The sequence below is a fragment of the Poecilia mexicana genome, unplaced genomic scaffold (genome assembly GCF_051168715.1).
Source record: "Poecilia mexicana isolate PSO_F unplaced genomic scaffold, ASM5116871v1 scaffold_16, whole genome shotgun sequence".
Classification (NCBI taxonomy): Eukaryota; Metazoa; Chordata; class Actinopteri; order Cyprinodontiformes; family Poeciliidae; genus Poecilia; species Poecilia mexicana.
The window spans coordinates 12,259,885-12,280,469 of NW_028263385.1; the positions used below are offsets into that span (position 1 = coordinate 12,259,885).

The following is a 20,585-nucleotide window of genomic DNA, read 5'->3' on the forward strand; positions in this document are numbered from 1 at the left end:
CAGAAGAGACTAAACCAGAGATTTTTGATCATAATGCATAACACAATGTTTGGAGTAAACTAAACACAGAACAATTATCTCTTTCTAATTGGCAAAAGCCTGGAAATCATGTGGTCAGCGATTCAACAGCGAACCTCATCAGCATATCGACGTACTTTACAGTAAAATGTGAGGCTGTCTGCCTTAGCGGTAAAACGTGGCCAAAATTGGGGAACAAGACAACGATCCAGAACACAGCAGAAAATAAAATAGTTTCACAATGGCTCAAATAAAGTCCAGACCTAAATCTGATAGAAAACAACCTGAGATCTTTGCTGCATGTTGTCTCCGTCCATTTCCTTTTTTGAAGAACACTAGTGGCACAAGATATTTAAAGGAGGAGTGAGAGAACAGAAGGAGAATCAAGAAGATAATGAGAATAGGAGATGGCAATGAAAGGAAGTACATGGAAGAAAGCAAAATGATTTGGATGCGGATGAAGGACACAGGGAAAGGAAATAAGGCATTCCAATGATGGAATGAAGAGGGAGGAATGATACAGGGAAGATCTGATGGTTGTAAGGAAGGATGAGAGAAGGAAAGGAATAAAGGACACAAGGAATAATAGAAAAAAGGTAAGAAAGATAAAAGACAAAATAAGACCAAGAACGCAAAAGAGAAAGGATGGAGGAGATACAGAAAGGTACAAGGAACTATATGAAAGGAAAGGGAAAGGATCAAAGGAAGGACACAAAAGACAGAATGTCAGAAAAGAAGGCCAGATGTGTCAAAGGAATGAAGGACAGTTTTTAGATATTGGGGCAGGGAATAATGTTTTGAAAGACGAGTATGTTTCTGTCCTCCATTTTTTGTCTCCATATTGATCCATAACTAGAAAAAAAAAATCCAGTAATTTCCCCAGACTGCACCAGAACCCTGACTGGCGTTTAGCTGGGAGAGACAGACATGATGTCAGCAATGGACCCATTAGACATTCAGTACTTCTGAGAAGCTTGTTCATGTGTGACCAGAATACAGGCAGAGGGGTAACAGACTGCAGAGTCATGGTGTGCTGCTAGCCTTCATCTGCAGCAGCTCAGGCTAATCTGCAAAGGCCCAGGCTCATTCAGGACACAGCGGCACACCGTACCAATTAATACTGATAAGCTGCAACACACGAGCAGCGTACACACGAGTCACTGCTGCGGCAGAGATATCTGCATAATCCCCAAACTCTGCATCTGTAGAGGGAATTATTTGCTGTGGTTAAAGTGCTCAAACTGGATCACCTTCATCTGTGAAAAAAAACCTTTATCCTGTGCTGCTGGAGTGTGATACAGAAGGAAATGCAGCCCAAGATAGAAAGAGGTGAGTCAGACAGGATGAGGGAAAGCACCAGAACGAGAGTCCGTATCAGTTGAGCCACCGCAGTCCTCCGATGCAGCGTGAGAACCGGAGCCTCGTCGGGCTCCTCATTCCACCATCATCTCCCGACAAACGGCACAAAGCGACGCTCATTAAGCAGCAAGAGCACACAACACTATAATGGGTGTTTTCTGTGTTGGTCATTAGCAGGTGTGGAGCTACTCCGCTCTGCTCGCTCGCTCGGTAAATACTGCCCTCTGGTGGGGAAGGCGTGGAACAACAGCTGGGAGTGGAGGGAAATAATGCTGCAATGAATACGAACACTGATTTCGGAAACATTAAAATTTGTTTATTGAATCAACACGGAATTTGAAAACTTAATTTACATGTGAGACATGATTAAAACCTGAAGTTTTCCAGCATAAATCACCAGTTTATAGATTAAATAAAATATGAAACACCCTCATGGCACCAGCACAAAGAAAACCTTCTAAAATCATAATGGAGGATAATTTAAATATTTCAACCACTACTACTCTTAGTGGTCTCCGTGTCAACGCCATTTTGACCTCTTAAACCCCTAATCCTCCAGACGAGATTCATTGCAACAGATTCATGGTTATAATCCAGATTTATTCTAATCCAACTGAACACACTGCCTCAGAAAGTAAATAATAATAATAATAATAATAACGATAATAAAAAAAAAAAACAGGTACAAAGTTTTTCAATGTTCAGACATGGCGACGTATTTAGCAACCGTGTCCTTCATTCTGTGGCTTTAAGGACGGACAGAAGGATGCAAAACGTCTGCTGCTCAAATACAAAAATATGGCTCTTGGGCTGTGCGCCCAATCTTCATCAAAAAGTCTAATAGGAAACAGAAAAAGCTGCAGGAATATGTGCTAAAACATGATAAGACAGCAGTTTAAAAACCTAATGTCGTCACGGTCTGTGGCTCTCGTCTCGGCGCTGCCTGATTAACTGCAGCTAATGGCTTCACTGCAGGGCGCCTGTTTCACACCGACTTCATGCCAGCTGGGCTTGAAAACCAACAGATGCAGCTACCAGGATTTATTGGTCTTCCCCTAACCAAGTTACATCTATAACCACAGCAGGTAGGAGTATTTAATATTCTGTATAAACAGGCCGACATTATCAGTGTTCATCACATGGACACGTTTTGTAACTGTATAGAATGCTAGGATTTTAAACATCCAGCTACTTTACATTCTTGTGCAGTGGTGCACAGCAACAGTTTGAATCTGGCTCAACATCATAAAAGCGACATGTCTGAATGTTATCTCACAATAAAGACTACTGGCAACATGGCAGAAAATATTCACATTCACAAAGTTATTACTCTAGGAAAGAGTGAAATTGTGTCCTTTTTAAACAGGAATGCTCCCAGTCACACACACAATGCACCCAGTCACACACACAAACATCCATTTGGTTCGACGACCCTCAGACGATCATGGCGGATGATATGAAGCTGTCTCCGCGGCTGACAGGAAGGCTCCCGTTATTGTCCTGAAGGTCACTGTTTGTGAGCATGTAAGGAGGCGGGACGTCGTTGTTCTTGGGGTCATTCCAACCTGAGGGGGCAGAAGAGAAGTAAACCTCTCCATCGTGGGCTTCCAGCTCGTCATCGACGCCATCCTCCTGGTAGCCATCGAGGTCCTGCCAACGACAATATAAGTGGTGAATGTTCACATTTGTTCCTGTCATGACTGGAAGAAGAAAACAGAACCAGAAAAAAACACATATTGCACCTAAAATCACTCAAACCCTGCTGGCTAAAGTCTGACTTGCTTTAGTATTTGCAATAAAAAAACCAAAACAAAAACAGGATTTGTTGCCTGTTCAAATATATGGAAGAATGAGGGGAGGCACAAATGGCCCATTGCTGTCTCTCTTTATAAATCCCATAAACATATAAGATTACACATGTTCTACAGATGCCGACACTTCACAGTCTGTCTAGTATATGTAATGAATATGTGTGACATATTTAGTCTCAGCAGCCATGAATGCGCAGTAAAAATCTGCAGGGTGGACCAGGAAGTACCATGACGCACTGATAGGGGGCAGTGCTGAGCCCTGTAGGCACAATATGCAACAAGTGTCCTTCTACAGATTGAAAAGACTGTAAACAATCAGAAAAAATACACTCGGAATAGAAACTATCCAGAATGATGGTCCGTCTCGCCGATCATCTCCATTGAAGCAGCCAAATTTTTTTTTAAATTAAGGCAAATAAAGTTTTTATTTACAACAGATGCAGATATTTGTGGAGAATGATTGGCACATAGACTTTACAACATATGCAAAGGTGAGATAAGGTGAGATTGCACACATTAATTTTTTTTGTTTTAGTTTGTTAAAAAAAAGAGAAGACAAAAAATAACATTTCTTAAAAATCATATTTTTTCGCTATTGGAGTTTTAATCTGAGTGAGTGAATGCACAGTAAACACTTTGGAGTCCTTGGACTTGATAAAGTGTTCTATACATGCAAGCAGTTTAACATTTTCCCAATTTGACAACAGGTGACTATTTAATTTTCTTGCATCATAAGGCTAAATTAAAAACGTATAAAATAAAAATATTTCAGTCAAGATCAAAGATTGTACTTTTGTTCTTCATATTTGGCTCCATAGCAGTCATGAACCTCACCTCATATTACTGAGGCTGTTTATGTTTCCCATATAGTTAAAATAAATGGATACAGAATTCTATAATCTAGTACACATGTGTCAAACTCAAGGCCCGCGGGCCACATGTGGCCCGCCATGTCATTTTATGTGGCTCGCCCCAGCATTTCACAGACCGATGATTGACTTAAAATAGGTTTTGAGCACGAATTGACTACAAACTACATCACCCATAATGCATTCCGATTGTTACCAGCCAACATTATGGCTTCTCGCCACTAGAGAGCAGCAGATTCACCTCAAGCTGCTTATTGATTTTCCCAGCGAATAAAACTTGAGACATCGAAAAGCTAACATCAAAACGTCCAAGAAAAGAAAAATCGATTTACAAGTAAGACTGTGAATGAAGATGTGTGTGAGTTGGTGTCAGGGCGGCAGGTGGCGCTAGACTTTTTTTGTTATCCTTATCTTGACCGACAACATAAAAAAATCGGCCATGTACTATTTTTATCCGTGAAATTACAATCATATTAACATTGACTATTTAGTCGCATTTTATGCGGTTTAGTTAATATTCACCGTGAATCCAGATCCCATCACAAATTAAGCAGATAAATGTATCTACATTTTTCTCGTAGTGACAAAAACCACTGACTGAGGCCCCAATAACTTTTAATAAATTAAATTAAGCGAATTTACTTAAATTAGCATCACTTCACGCGCTGGGGTCTTAACAACTTCCTCCTGGTTCCCATCTGCAGAAAAATCTGCGCTAATTCATCAGTCAGTTGGATCTGTCTGATCCAAACAGATCACCTGAACTCTGAGTGTTTTACCCTGCGTGGTCCGGTGTGAGCTTTTACCAGGATTTTTTTGTTTGTTTTTTTGCGTGGTTTCGCTTCTCCGAAACGGACAGATGTTACGTCTGCAGCTCCTCCAGAACGCCGCTCTCCTGGGTAACGTGAACCCAGAAGGCTCCATTTGTTAAATCCGCTGGATGAGTTACTCCCAGTCTTCGCAGCGGCGGAGCCGTGTCCGCAGTGGTTGAGCAGCGGACTGCGCATGTTACAGTCTAATTAACTTTTGCATTGTCATTTATTTCCTCCAGATAAACTGCCGGCTCCTCAAATGGATTAACACAACGTTGCATTCTCTTTAGTTTTCTCTGGTCTGTAATGCAGACTTGAATTGAACGCTCCATTTCAACCAAAGGTTTGTTTGTAATGCGCTTACTAACCATTTTTTATTTGTAAGTATTGATTTTATTGTATAGCCATTTGGCCAAGTCTCTGTAGAACCATTTGTATCTGCTAATGACATCTTCAATACATTTTTTGATCCCAGGCTTAGTTTATGGACTGAACAGATAGAAACAGTTACCATTATACATTTTGAACTGTTGATTTTATTTTTGTACCATTTTTTAATTGTTCAAAACTACATTTTACACTTTTATTTTTGAACCATTTTTTAATTGTAAAGTGTTGATTTTGTTTTTGAGCCATTTAATTGTAAAGTGTTGATTTTGTTTTTGAACCATTTTTAATTTTAAAGTGTTGATTTTATTTTTGAACCCTTATTTATTTTGAAGTGTTGATTTTGTTTTTGAACCCTTATTTGTTTTGAAGTGTTGATTTTATTTTTGAACCATTTAATTGTAAAGTGTTGATTTTGTTTTTGAACCATTTTTAATTTTAAAGTGTTGATTTTATTTTTGAACCCTTATTTGTTTTGAATTTGTTTTTGAACCCTTATTTATTTTGAAGTGTTGATTGTCTGAAAGACCTCAGACATGAATTGCCCCATACGGGGTTTGAACTGATGACCTCAGTGTTTCCAGCACGGTGCTCTAACCTGCTGAGCTAACCTACCTTACGAATTTAAGAAGAACTTACATGATCTTACCAGAATGAAGATTTGATAAAAGTGCATATATTCTAATGTTTTTCAAACCAACATACATAATATTTTATTTTCCAGAGATTTTGTATTTTGAAGCGTTAATTGTATTTTTGAACCATTTTTAATTTTCAAGTGTTGATTTTATTTTATAGCCATTTAGCCAAGTCTCTGTAGAACCATTTGTCTCTGCTAATGACATCTTCAATACAATTTTTTGATCCCAGGCTTAGTTTATGGACTGTGATGTGAAATAAGTTACAATTATAAGTCTGACAGTTTGTTCACCAAGTTACTGTGCTCTCTGAGAGGATCTGTGGTATAAGTATTTGACATTGTTCCATATCAATGGTTGACAGTCTCTAACAAAATGTGGATCATCTACCAGGAACACTGCAAAGAGCATGAGTTTCTGTAGTGTAGTGGTTATCACGTTGGCTTTACACGCAAAAGGTCTCTGGTTTGAAACCAGACAGAAACAGATTTAGTTTTTTTTCTATTCATCACAGGTGTTTACTAAAGGTCAACAAGGGTTCTGTGGTGTCATGGTCTGTACTCTGAATCCAGGCATCTGAGTGCAAACCTCAGTTGAAATTTTCATGTTGCATCTCACATCATCAACTTTGGAACCTCAAACTTAAACAAAGCAGACAAGTTCAGTTCCTGTAGTGTAGTGGTTATCACGTTTGCTTTACATGCAATAGGTCTCTGGTTCGAAACCAGACAGAAACAGTTTTTGTAGGTTATGCATCTCTTGGGGTGCAGTGAGACAACAAGAGCCTTCCCCTTTCGTGATGGTTCATTTGCCAATCGACTTCAATGTCGGCTTCTCTGAAATCGAAGCTCATTATAAGCCTCTACAGAACTGAACGAGGGAAGTCAACCTTTTGTCTGGGTTGTGTTTTAGCAGGGATGCACTCCTGATTTGTACCGTCAATGTGGCCCGTTGAGGGTGGCCAATATGCTGAAGTGGCCCTTGGTGAAATTGAGTTTGACACCCCTGATCTAGTACAATCCCAGCTTTGTTTTTTATCTTTCATGGTTGTCATTTATATAAATATATTTTAAAGTACTCATATCCTAGATTTTTACATTTTGACTGTCTTCTATTATGTTGATTTTTAGTGATGCATGGAGACACGTTTCTTTATATTTAGGTTGAGATAAATTATTATGTCAATATTTATAGTTACTGAACAGAAACTGTAAAATGCTCAAATCCATAGAGGCAAGTCAGGGCTTTACAAAACCAAAACCCAAAACCATAACTGGATTTCAGGAATCTTTTTATGCAATTTTCACACATGGTGGACAGAAAAACTGAAATTGGTAAGCTTTGAACAAGAGAAAAATGGCAAAAATAATAAATAAATAAAGCCTATGTGCAGATGTATAAAGGCTGCCGCTGCTATATCCAGGCCACCACCTGGTGGCGCCCCCAGATGAGGAGGGTTGTAGCGAAACTAACAGCAGCTTGTATTTAAGGTTGTTTTTTGTTTTTTCTTCCCCTTTAATAAAATATTATACATTGGTTTAGACAGTTTATGCTGACCTCACCATCTTGCTAAAGGGCAGCTAGCTAAAAACATTTAATAAATAAATCATAATGCTCTGGAGAAGAGTTGAGTAATGTGATGAATATTTGATAGAAGCTCACAGGGGCCTTCTCGGTGTTAGGAAGAGCTCAAATATTATCCAGCAAAGTTAAAATTAAAGTTGGATTCATTTATAGTCAGAAAGCGTTCTCACCGTGACGGGCTCTGGGGTTTGGGTGGAGTAATACTGACTCTGCAGAGGTGCATCCTGGGTCACTGGGACATTACCCGGGATCAACGGCTGTGACTGCACACACACACAAACACATCAATCAATACATTTCAGACGATCAAATCAAATCTGGGTTTCTATCTGACAACCTGACACAACTGTCTGGACGATAATCTTTGTCTTTACAGCGTTTGTGTGTGACTCACCCCCTTTTTAGAGCTGCTGGTCTTCTTGGGAGGAGGGGGCTTGTACTTGGGAGGACCTCTGAAACAAAAAACACACAGCTGTCATGTTTAGTGAGTCGCACAAATGTGAGGCACGCTGTATGCCGTGCCATCTGAAGGGAACAGATTTACACACACAAAAAAAAAGAAAGAAAAAAAAAAGAAAGAGTGAAGCGAAGTGAAACGGAGTCGTCCACGCTCAGTCGGTCGCAGATACTCACTCTGAATTGAGTTTGTTTTTGCGTTTGCGGTACATGGCTATGCCTGTTCCGATGGCGGCCATGACCAGAATGACCCCGATGATGGCGCCGATGATGCTGCCCGTGGTGGCACCCTTATGCGGGAGGCGAGTAGCTGCGGGAAATAAAGAACGGCGTGAAATTTAAAAGTGTTTGACGAAACAGCAACTTCTTACTCTGTAGCTCTGATAAAGGAGTGTTTCTGCAAAGGATAAACGGTACATCCTGCAGTAGCTTAGCATTTCTTAAAGACATAAGTTCTGCATTTATACTTTTGTATGATGTTTACTTACAAGTCAAGCGTGAGGTGAAATTAGTTTTATGTATAGAGAAAATATGGAAAACAATGGAGCCTGAATAAACTAGATTTTAAGCAGGAGTTTAAAGGGGTAGAGTATGTTTGTTTTTTTCTTAAGTGGAGTTACATAAGCTCTTCACCTTAAAAATAGATTTCTGTCTGAAATCTGTCTGGTTTGCTTAGGAAAATCCATTGACGTCAAACAGAAAATCAAGCCAAACTGTAGGGAAAAAGTAAGAGCCCCTAAAACGTCCAACTGGTCATTAAGTCATTTCAGTAATTAGTGTTTTTCTCCACTATGGAGGACAAAAAACACCAGGTCTATCTGGGCTTTTAGCTTTATGCCACATAAAAAAGAGGATCACCCAAATATCTTCTCTCTCGCCAAGTTTAAAAAAGCTACAACATGATAATCAACAGAAATAAACTTGGAACACTGGAAGTAAAGTGGCTTTGATGCTTTTCTATGTTAAATAAAAACCTGCAGATGTACATTTCAGTTTGTGATTTTTGTGTTATTGTCTGAATATTTGCTAATCACTCCACATGAATATATTCAAGCGTTGTAACCATTTTCATGGTTTTCATGGCCACAGACTGCTTCTACAAGCATTTGTGAAAGAATGGAGAGTTCAGCACGGTTCAATGATATGATGCTATATCATATCATTGATATATCTTCTGTACTTCTTTTAGTACAGAAGATACCAGAGAAATATCTTCTGTACTAAATATCCCACAGTTTTATGCAAAAGTGAAAGTGGTTGGGTACATGGATGAGCAGGTGCATAAAGTTCAGGGGTCAAACTCTCTACAGAGTAAATATACAGCGTCATGTGTCCTTCAGATTAGCATAAGAGGGAGTTTTATGAAAGAGGCTGTCATTTATCTGCAGTGAGCAGCTGAATGCAAGCCCCAACCTAAGCTTGAAAAATTAATGTAATGTTTGGGATGAATTAACAGATAGACGTTCAAGTACAACATCAGTGCCTGACCTCACAAATGCAACTCTGTATGAATGTGGAAATCTTCCTGTAAACAAACTACTGAACCGCATGGAAAGTCTTTCCAGAGGGATTCAAGCTGCTGCAGCTGCAAAGGATGGGCAGATATATTAAATCCTTACAGGATGTCACTTAAACTGTGTTTGGTGAATGAATATTTTATTTTATTTTTGCAATTCTGCGCATCTTGAGAATCTTTTGCTGCAAGTATTCAAGCTGCTACAAAGAAAGCACAAAATTACTAGAATTCACCGTTTCTAACCGTTGTCAAGGTGAGGAAAAGAAGGCTAAAGGATCACATTAAAACAAGGTAAACATCAGAGCTGCACACCTCTTTCTGTTTCAATAATCATATATTGGCTCCAATTATTTGCATGACCTTTTCAAAACTCCAGGCTGCTCAGGTTGGAAGGCACTGATTTAACAACCATTAGTATTAATGAAATGTCATGTAGCACAAGGCAGGAAGATATCAGACGGTATTTCACTTCGCTATGAGTAGCTTAATAATACGAGGGAATAAAGAAAAAACACTCAGTGACAGAGTCGGGTGAAGAAATGAGTGTGTGTGCGTGTGTGTGTGTGTGTGTGTGTGAATCTGTGTGTGTGAATCTGTGTGTGTGTGTGTGTGTGAGTGAATGTGTGCAACACTGCTGCTAAAGTACAAGAGGGGTCTTGATTAGAGTGTCGAGTCACAGGGGTGATTAAAAAGAACCAGAGGAATCACGCAGAGGCTCGACTAATGAACCATGTCCACACTGAGCATCAGCCGCTTTCAGACAGGCGCGCACACACACACACACACACACACACACACAGAGAGAGGAAGAGAGACGAGGCGTGTTTACTGAAGGTGCAGCTCGACTCATTATCTTTGGTATTCCTGAGGGATTATGCTAATGAGGGGGAGGTAAAGGGCAGAGAGGATCTGAGGCTCATCTGATGAGAACAAACTCCTCGTCTTAGTAATTGGAGGGGTCATGATTGAGTGTTGTTAGCCTTCTAATTACGATTCTTTTCCAACAATAGACTACTTTGAACATCTCCTAAAATAATTTCCATTCTTTCACATGCACAGAAGCCGCTCTAATGATCCCGTCTTCTCGGAGTAGTCGTTACGTCTCGCTACATCACCTCCAAGACCGACCCAGCACGATCCCTGCTGCTCAGAACAAAGCTGTGGGCTTCCTCTCTCGTTCGGGCTTTATGTTCTAATTTATGAGAGCTGCGTTCAGAGGGGTTCATGTGCACCATCAACACATCACGCTTTCCAAAATTTATCATCGCAATCCCACCTCTTTCGGGGAGAAGTCACGAAAATAATCACGAAGCTCCACACGTGTTAAATAAAACCGTCTCTACAGTAAGAGCTGGTCTTTTGATGAGGTGAACTGAGTTAATTGTGTTTTCAGGGAAAGCTCGCCTTGCTCATTTCTCACCGCCAAACCCAACAAGTGTGTAGTTTTCATCGTCAGCGTCACAAAGTGAGAATGCACTCGCTCACAAGAGGACACCTTTTATCAGCCAAATCAAACACTTGTGTGATTCACTTCAGATCTTCCAGAGTTCTTCTTTTTGATTCCTAATATTAGATTTAACAAATCTAATAAATTGCAGAATCACTTCTGCAAACATTTGTCGTAATTAGAGGCTTAAAAATGGTCAGAAATTAAATGTGACCTTTGATCTAAACGTGTCCAAGCAGAAGCTGGAACATTAAAAAGAAGCTGTAGAAAAAAATTCTGTCCGACTTAAAGATAAATATTTTGAATTTAAAACAGAATGCAATGAAAAAAATGAGGCGTGAGAATATAAAGATGTTCTTTTGGATTTGAATAGAGATGAGCAGAGACTGATTTATTCAAAGAACAGAGAACGAAGCAGCTTAATGAGATTTTTAGTGATCCAACCTGACCAGATTCCCCACCGTCAGTCTCACTTTATTTTATTTTTCTCTTGTTACATCAGAAATCTGAAGAAATTAAAGACACGGGGGACCACGTCATCCAGACAGAGCCACCTTTGAGGCATGTTGGTGTAATTTGATCCAAATCCAGTCAAACACTTGATATTGGAGTTCAAGAGAACTCCAATATCAAGTGTTTAGACACAGCACCAATGATAAACATGCATCAGAAACCCGTTCAATGCAACAGCAAAGTCACAAAAACTGTTTCAAGTTAATTTATTAAGTGTGAAAAACACCATAAGTGACATATATTCACATATCACCTGATTGGCACCCATTACTAGGAAATGTATCATGAAGCTTTGAGAAAAAAAAAAAAAATTATATATATATATATATATATATATATATATATATATATATATATATATATATATATATAACAATTTAAAGAACATTCAGGTGTTTTAGACATTGGTCCAAAAGTTAAGCGTGGGAAACCCAACAGTTGTGATTTTTTGGGATCTTCTTACAAAATTATACAGGTAAAGCATGTTTATGCTCCAAGTATTAGCAGAAATAATCAGTAATATATTTTCCGTTTATGCTTTTTGTGTTGATTTCACAGGTCTTATTTTGAGATCTGGAAGAATTAAAGTTTGGAGGTCGCTATTTAAGACAGCCAGCAACTTCTCCTTTAAAACTGTGATACAGAAACACGTTTCCTATAACTATGATACACTAAAACATTTTCATCAGGACTTGTTAAAAACAGGAAAATATCTGATTATGACAAAGCTGTGGTTTCTTAAAATGGCTTTTACTTATTTTTTGACACTTATATGCCAAGAACTGATATTCTGTTATCCCCATACTGTATTAAATTGAGACAGGAATAATAGAAAGTTGGCCACCCCAAAGTAAAAAATATAATAAATAAATAAATAAAAACACAGCTTCCAATCCAGGGCGGGCAAAGGCCCCCCAATTCCAGCTGCACACAGATAATTCTTGTACGCAAAGAGCCTTGAATAATGAATCGATTTTGTTTTTGTCTGCCAAACTGAATTTTATGAAAAAATGTAAAATCTAAAAAAGTAAAAAGTCCCTGAATCTGAGCTCAACATGCAGCGCATCCTTGCCTTGATGCAGTGACGGCCCTCGGCCTCTTGGTGGTGCTGTGTCTCTTCAGCACCGCAGCCTCTGCTGGTCACACGGCATTTTAAATACCTGCCTTTCCCGTATAGCCTGTATAACCGGTTCCTCATTACAGCGCCGTCTCTGTTTATCATCACGCCAACCTTCTCATTTTTCAGCTCCCAGCGTATTTTTCTGAAACGACACTGAAGCCCTCTCTTTCTCTCCCTTTTTTTCTTTGCCTCTTATCTCGCAGCCGTCATTATCCAACCATGTCATTTCACTCAGCAGGTTTCAGGTAGAAAGTGATTCCTTCCTTTCAGATAACCCCTGATTGAGAATAAAAAAAAAATGCTGCAGGAAATAAGGCTCAGTTTAAAGGACTGAGGTGTGAGAGTGAAAGAAGTGACTTGTGATAGTGCCATTTGTGTTGGCCCTGTACACCAGCCATGTCTTTCTGTAATGAAATCTCAGAGGAAGAGTGTGCGTGCTGGATGTCTTTAAACCTGTGCAGCTTCAGGCCAAGGACAAGACACAGTTAAGACCCATCCAAACAGAGTGAACACAGCGTATGAACACCCGGCTCCGTATCCCGCGCTCATCGCTTCACTTGACGTATTTACACAAGAACTCCACTGCTTCGCTGCGTGCCCTTTGCCCTCCAGCCTCTCCCTTCCAGACAAGCGCAATTTACATAAATAATAAGAGAACGGATAAAAAAGAAAAAACAAAACGTGTGCACAAAGCGCCATCCAATTTATTTGAGAGGAACGGAGCCCAGAGGCAGAGAGCAGTTTCTTTCAACCAAATCATGTTCTGTTTTATTTCTTTTTTACAGTGAATGGGGAAATGGGCCAGAGATCAGATTTAGTTTGGAGGTCGCGCCTGTTCCTGTGAGCCAATCAATGTGAGAACAATCTGGTCTGAAAGGCATCTTTTTCCCCTTCCTGTGCAAGAGCCTTCCCTGCCTGACCAGCCAGTCAACCATGGACCACCGCGCTCCCACGAGGCACAGGAGAGAAGGAAAATAGGAGCTGGGGGAGGAGTGGGAGTGTCGGGAAAAGGAGATGAGGCTGAATGGTTGGCTGAAGATGTCTGAAATTACTGCAGACCTACTTCAGCAGGATGAAAATACCACCAGAATCTCTTGAGCTTAAGGATGCATGGGTGAATCCTGGACACAGCTCCCTAACTGAGCATTTTTCTTTCCCCGGTTTTATCTCAATTTCTCTTCATTTCTGGCTAAAGGGGTTGTTCAGATGTCACAACTTTCTAATCTGGAGGGTTGCATTGGGTGTGTGGAAAAGTTAGGAAATGGTCAGAGCGGCAAAAGGCTAACAGCGACTCAGACAAACCACAAGTCTTAGCCGATTTTAGCTATTGCATAAGAACTGAAAGTCAAAATGTTTGGATCTATGGATAATCCATCCATCCACTGAATTATGCTCATCAAAAATTGGATTGTGAGCCTAACAGGTTCAGGAGAATAATCCTGACGTCCTCCTCTCTGGGTCATTCTGGGGGAATCCCAGTGTTTTCAGGTCAGAAGAGATGCATAATGGCTCGTATCTGTTCTAGCCCACCTCCCCTCACATGCCTGGAAAACCTACAAAGGTCTACTTGGAGCTTGGCCCAAAAGAAATACTTCCCCATCTTATGTCAAAGTTTGAGATCAACCCATCTCCAGCTGCATCCTGCAAGACATACATCCATCTGGACTCCTTTGCCTGAGGCAAAGGCTGACTCTTAACCCCGTACCTTTTGCTGGTTGGTTTTGCTGTTCTGATGCATGTTGCAGCTCATGACTTGAAGACCACCACAACAACCCTATCTAACCCACACAGTGAAAAAGCTTGACCATGCGCTGAGAAATCTGGATGCTGCTCTTGTTTTTGTTATAAAACAACTGGATAACACTTAAAAGCCTCCCAGGCATTTCACACTCCGGCAACACCCTTCAAAAAGAGCCTCAGCTTACTGTGTGCTAAGTTTTGTTTCCCTTTCTGAGTCAAACAGTTTTCCCAAACTTCTTTGAAGTCAACCCAAATTCCTCTTACAAAGCCTCCCTAAATTCCTTGAGCAGTAAAGTCTCTCATGCAGCCACACGCTACACTAACGGAAATTAATCTTCTACACTTTTTGGACAACACCGTTGTGAAGTGTCGTTTTCTCTGCCAACAAACTTCTGTACCTCTATAGTCACACTGACTGAGGCTGCCAGCTCCATCAATCTGCAACTCCTAAGACTGATATTAATCACATAAAGCTTTTCAATTTAGCTGCAGGTTGTATTTTATGCAAAACCACTGAAGACAGACGATCTAAGGGTCTTCAACTCCAGGTCCCAACGGTCAGAGTCCTACAAGTTTCAGATGTGTCTCTGCTTCGACTTGAGTGAAAGAACCAGGTTATTAGCAGGACTCTGGATAACTCAACTGCATGCTGAGGAGTTAAATTAATTCAGGTGTGTTGGACCAGACACACATCTAAAAGCTTCAGGACACTGACCCTCCAGGCTTTGGAGTCTCCTGGACTGTCCCTTTTCTTTTCTGATCACAGCAGCAATCAGTTGACAAGGTTAACAACAAACAGTCTTCAGCATTGTTACTTTGGAGTAACAACACAGCTGTTCATATGGAAAAGAAAAAAAACTTGTGAAAGTGTAGACAAATATCTCCTAAACTGGTAAAAATACAACTGGTGGCACTTGGGTTGTCTTTACGGGTACGGTCAGGTATAGTGAACCCCTGGTATTCAGAAAAGGTGGAGGGACAGAGACCACAATCACCATTAAAATCTGTGATTACCTTCTCTGAAAGTGCTAGTTTTAATTATTTAAATAGCAATTACACCCTAATATGAAAAGTGGAAACTGTTTTGACACTATTCTTCACTCTTGGGGTACAGCCAGTACAGGAAACCAAATAACGCTCCTTGATTGGCTGCTTTGCAAACACCAACAATAGCATATCATTTAGCATTGTGACTAGATATTTCAGCTTCCCGTTTTCCTTTGAATATTTCTGGACTTTTCACAAAAAGAATATCAAATTCCACTGAAAATTTCACAAATTGGTGAATCCTTGAAAAAATGAATTATGAAAGAGCACCAACGGCCAAAGAGAAAAAAAACTGTTCAAGTGCAATTTTCAGAAATATTCAGGAATTTCCTTCTAAAGACTGAAACACTCAATTGCAGACGAGGAAAGATGCTGGTGCTTATGCTGGGATGTTAAATCTGGGAATGGTCAGCCTAACTGTGTCCCAGTGCCAAGGAAGAAAAACCAGTGGAAGCTGCTGGCTGATGTGTTCAGTGAACAGGATAACTGCTATTGGCAATGCACACAGCACACCCCAGATTTTATATTTCCAAACACAATAGCAACACATTATCTCAAAGTGTTGCATTGTGCTGCAGTGCAAATCATCAAATATGCAAATGTGGGCATCACCAAATTTTAAATGCAAGAAAACATTAATTCAGACTTTCAGTATCTCCCTTTTAATACGTGGCTAAAAATGGGGGGAAATTTTAAATTGCATCCTTCTACTCATTATACAATGCCAACTAATAAAACAGTTTTAACACGTTTTACTGGTTCAGTGGATAAACTGACAAAACCCAAATTCTGCTGCCCTTCGGCTTCAATCGCCTGTCAGTTTGCAGACTCTCGGACAACTTAGAATTTCGCAAAGTGGTACTTGTAATAAAAACTTTAAGAACCAGTAATGTAGATGGATAATAGCAGTTATTATCCCGTGGGTTTAAACATTTTCAGTTCAAGTGGTGCTAAATGGCTGGAATCAGATAAAACGATGGGGTTTGCCCGACTAGATTCAACAAACCTGCAGTAAAAAGATATCTTTCTACAACAGATAAGGAAAGTATGAGTAATAACCCCACAGAACCATCCATTTAGAGCTCTTTTATGAGTATCAGGAGACAGATCAGCTCTTCCTAATGACTAGGAGAATGTGAGTCAGTAGTAAAGGAGCTAAACGTAGGTAAGAGTAGCAGGCAGAAGAGGATTCATTGCGAGATGAGTCAAACGGAGATTAGTCCAAACATCGGCGCTGTAGGAAGAAAGACATTTAGGAGAGATGAGGCTGGAGGGAAGGAGGCGGCAGGTACAGCCAGGAGAGATGAAGCCTGTGATTAAGAGGCTGGCTTTTGATAAGTACAGTGGGATTTCCCTGCTGCTGCCTTCGACTGGCTGATCACACACTGAGAGGGGATGAAGGAGAAAGCAGAAGACAAAGATCTCACATCCCTCTCTTTTCGACTCAATCCCTTGTTCTCTGCTGCTGCGTGTTTACGCCTCTCCCTGAAGGGATTAAAGTTAAACACGCTGGCCTATCCTCAACTTCACAGCACTGGGCTGCCGGCTTTTGCTGCATTTGTTTGCCCCCCACTCCACCGCCCCCCCCCCCCCCCCGCCTGCCCCTTTCTGTCTCTCCGTCATCCTGCTTCGTCTCTGGTTCAATTTAGGATTCGCTTGTTTGGCTCCGTAATACGACAGCACAAATCTGCAGCGTCTCTGTCTGCATCTCTTATCTGCTGTGTGCCTAACGAGAGGAGATAAGCCTGTTTTTATTACCCCCACTGACCTGTTCGGCAAATCTGAACGACACACTCACTAACAAACAAGTTTTTAGAGCGCTGAAAGCATTTTTACAATCCTTAAAAAACCCCAAAACACAGCCACGTATACCCGTGGAAGAAAAGGAACAGATATGTGTGCGGTTGATCTTGGCTTAAAAGATTACAGTGCGACTGTTCATTGAAAAAACAATCCTGCTGCAGCCGACGATCAAATTTGTTTCTAATGGGTTAGCTGGAGTTTTATGAAGTGACAGCTGACAAAAATATCCAAAGCTCGGTGGCGGTTTGGCCACGAGATGCTGATGTTACGGGATTGCCTTCAATTTGTGCCGTCTCCCCCTCCTCTGACCCTGTCGCACTCCTTCAAATCACACCCTAATACGGCTTTTTAAGCAAACTAACACATTATATAAATCCAACACACTTGATCATCCTGCAACTGTTAAATGTCTTTGACTGAGAAAACATTTTTGATTTAAAATTCTCTCTTCTGTGAGATTTACCGAGTTCTTTTAGGAACAAAAACACACATCAGCCGAAACTGGAGACTTCTGCAGAAGTTTGAGCCAAGCGGCGTTTCGAAACAAACCAGTTTCGGCTGAAATTCGAGCTGAAACTCTGGTTGCAGAACAAACACAAAGCACAGAAAAACACAAGGCTATCACGGTCCCAGCAGAGTGCCTGGAGATGAGATTAGGACCGAATGAATTGATGGCCTCTGAAGGAGATTAAGATAAAGAACAGTGCGTGTAATCTCGTTGCTCACTAAGAGAAAAGAGAGACCCCTGGCCTTTAGATTGCGCGGGTAATTTAGTAAAAAAAAAAAAAACACACGCACAGCTCATCCATCTGTTGGGGCATTCGTTAAGGTTGAGGCTTTTATGCACTTGGTACATTGCCTCGCAAAACTACTCAAAGGCTCTTGAACTTTCTCACATTTTGTTGTGTAACAGCAACAAGCTTTGGTGTATTTTACTGGGGTTGCATAATTACGCTGTCCTGTGGGAGGAAAATGATACACAGCTCATGAATTGTTTCACTAATTAAAAGTCACTACTTTGCAGAACCACTTTAAATGTCAAAGTGTTGCCGCAGATCCTCAATTGGACGTCCTGCTCTGGACGCTGACTGGGCTCCATGACACTTTGCTTTAAACTTCAGCTGCTCAGAAGATCTTGGATGTAACACTTGGTAGAATATAAAGAGATTCTGCATGTGGATGCTTTTGACTTTTACTGCCTACATGATGATCGATTGTGAATCTTTGTTGCTTTTGTTGCTGGTGTGCTGCGTTTGCTTTCATCTCTGTGAGATTTTCATAGCTTTGAATGTTTTATAAACTATTCCTGCTTTAAAGTTTTCCATAACTTTCTCCCCGTTTCTTGGTTTGTTCACAGATTCTGGCAAATCTCTGACCTTCAAATGACCTTCTTGTGAACTCCGTTAGGGGACTTTTGAAGATGCACTGGATTTTATTTGCGAGTATACAGGAGGAAAGTAGGAGAACCATTCATCCCTTTCTTCCCTTAATTATGCACTAATCTATTGGTCACCTAAAAATCCCAATAAATTACATTGAAGTATATACTTGTACATGTGAAAAATGTAAAAATGTTCAGAGGTACGGATACTTGTGGACTGCAGAGGAGAGAACAGAAAGACTAAGATCAGAAAAAGTGGATAAAATACTGTTGGCTGAGCGATACAAGAGAGCTGAAGTCCAGAGCCTCCTCGAGTCTTCACTGTAGCCCCTCAACACGCACACACTCTTAAATTATTCACCATTAATGCAGGAGCTGCAGCTACCCCTCACTTTAATTTTACAACCCTCGATCGCAACTGTCATTTACTATTCTCTGCACGCACAACACCATTACAATCCATTTTACCGCTAAACAAATCAGATCAAATTGATTGTGCTTATTTGGACAAACACGACCGCCTGAGCGGCTCTGTGAGGACATGCTGAGGCGATCTGGCTGAAGGAAAAAGCTGAACAACCTGGGGTTTGGCGTGTGTGTGAGAGAGAGAGAGAGATGGCTTAGTTAGGGTCTTTGGTCAGGGGAAATCACCAAGGCCGGTCCTGTCTAATCTTCCGTGATCCTAGAGATCAACATTATACATTTCAGCTGTCTGAGGATTAAATTAACGTCCCGGTACGCACCGCCTTGTGTAAGTGCACATGTGCGTTTTGGCATTTTAAAAAGCTCAGTGGTGGATACTGTGTGAACTCGGTGTGTGATGCTGCCCTTCCTCTCCCTCTCCGGGGAGACAGTGTGTTCCCTGCCACAGTGCATCAAAGCACATTTAGTTGCCTTGGGAGAAGGCAGGAGCTCTCCTCTTTCCCCCCCCTCCATCTCTTTCTCTGCGTGTCTCCATCATCATCATCGTCGTCGTCTCCCCCACCCCCTTCATCTCCAACTCTTTTCCTTCCCTTTCTGACAAGGTCGCTGTATCCCTCCCTCGCCATCTTCCCTGTCAATATTTACAGTCCACTTTACACTGGCAAGAGGGGGGTCGGCTGCAGCCAGCAGAGAAAAGCAGGGGCGCATTAGCCAAATGTGGCTGTCCACTCAGGACATGAATGATCTGTTGTACTACAAACACTCTGCTCCTCTGCAAACACATGCGCCGTCGCAGAAGGGCGCCAGGTATAGCTGGAAAACGCACTTTACACGAGAGTGACAAGTGCTCTGAAAGCACTGGTCAGTTTGTCATAACAGCCGTAGGAGCACATGATGTTTTCTAAACAATTTTAGCACTTCAGTGCATTAAAGTAATAATACAGAGCTGTGATATATCAAACAACTGAACCGCACCATGTGGAGGTTTTAACAAGCTGGTGTTTTTCTGCATCCTTTTACGAAGTTCCGACATTTTACTGCACTGTAAATCCTTCGTTCAGCTGGGATGCAATAATCTCATCCAAACATGCAAAACTGCAACAGAAAAAAATATCAAATAAAAGTTTATCTCACTACCGTTTTATTGTTAAATCTTTAGGAAACTTATTTTTTTTCTTACATTTTATTTATTTACTTTTCTAGAGTATGCTGAAGAAACAACAGTTCCCTTTTTACACAAGGAGTCAATGTTTAAAGGGTTGATGCTTCATAATCTCTCCGGTTCTCTTGAATTCTTGAGATCAACTTCTGGGCCAAATCCTGACAGATGGTCGCCCGCTCTTGGAACCGGATCAGTGTTTTTTTGGCTCCCGCTTATTTACCCACCATTTTAAAACAATTACAAAAATTATTCACCACATGGTGGGGCCTAAATCTGGAGAGTTACCATGGACTCAAAATGTGTGTTTTGATCTTTGGACATCTTGATCATTTTTTCCCCCTCTGCTCTTTAAAGCTAAAAATTTCTGCCACTTTTGAACGCAGGACTTGTTGATATGCCACAGAGGAAATTCAGCCTTTCAGCCTGGATTGATGTAAGCTGTTGCTCTTGGACTTTTTCTTCCAATTCTGGGCAACTATAATCCTTTCTTTTCCAAAAA

At 40.8% G+C, this 20,585-nt stretch overlaps 1 protein-coding gene across 1 annotated transcript in view; it reads right to left on the reverse strand.

Annotated features, from left to right (window-relative positions):
* Positions 1–1,671: 1,671 nt before the first annotated feature.
* The window catches only part of LOC106917864 (nectin-2), a 120,495-nt gene continuing 101,581 nt past the window's right edge, over positions 1,672–20,585 (reverse strand). The window contains exons 7-10 of the mRNA XM_014987136.2: positions 8,112–8,244; positions 7,873–7,930; positions 7,649–7,741; positions 1,672–3,027 (exon numbers count right to left, since the gene is read on the reverse strand). Of these exons, the coding sequence (XP_014842622.2) occupies positions 2,812–3,027; positions 7,649–7,741; positions 7,873–7,930; positions 8,112–8,244 (500 nt within the window). The 3' untranslated portion in view covers positions 1,672–2,811. The remainder of the gene's footprint in view (positions 3,028–7,648; positions 7,742–7,872; positions 7,931–8,111; positions 8,245–20,585) is intronic.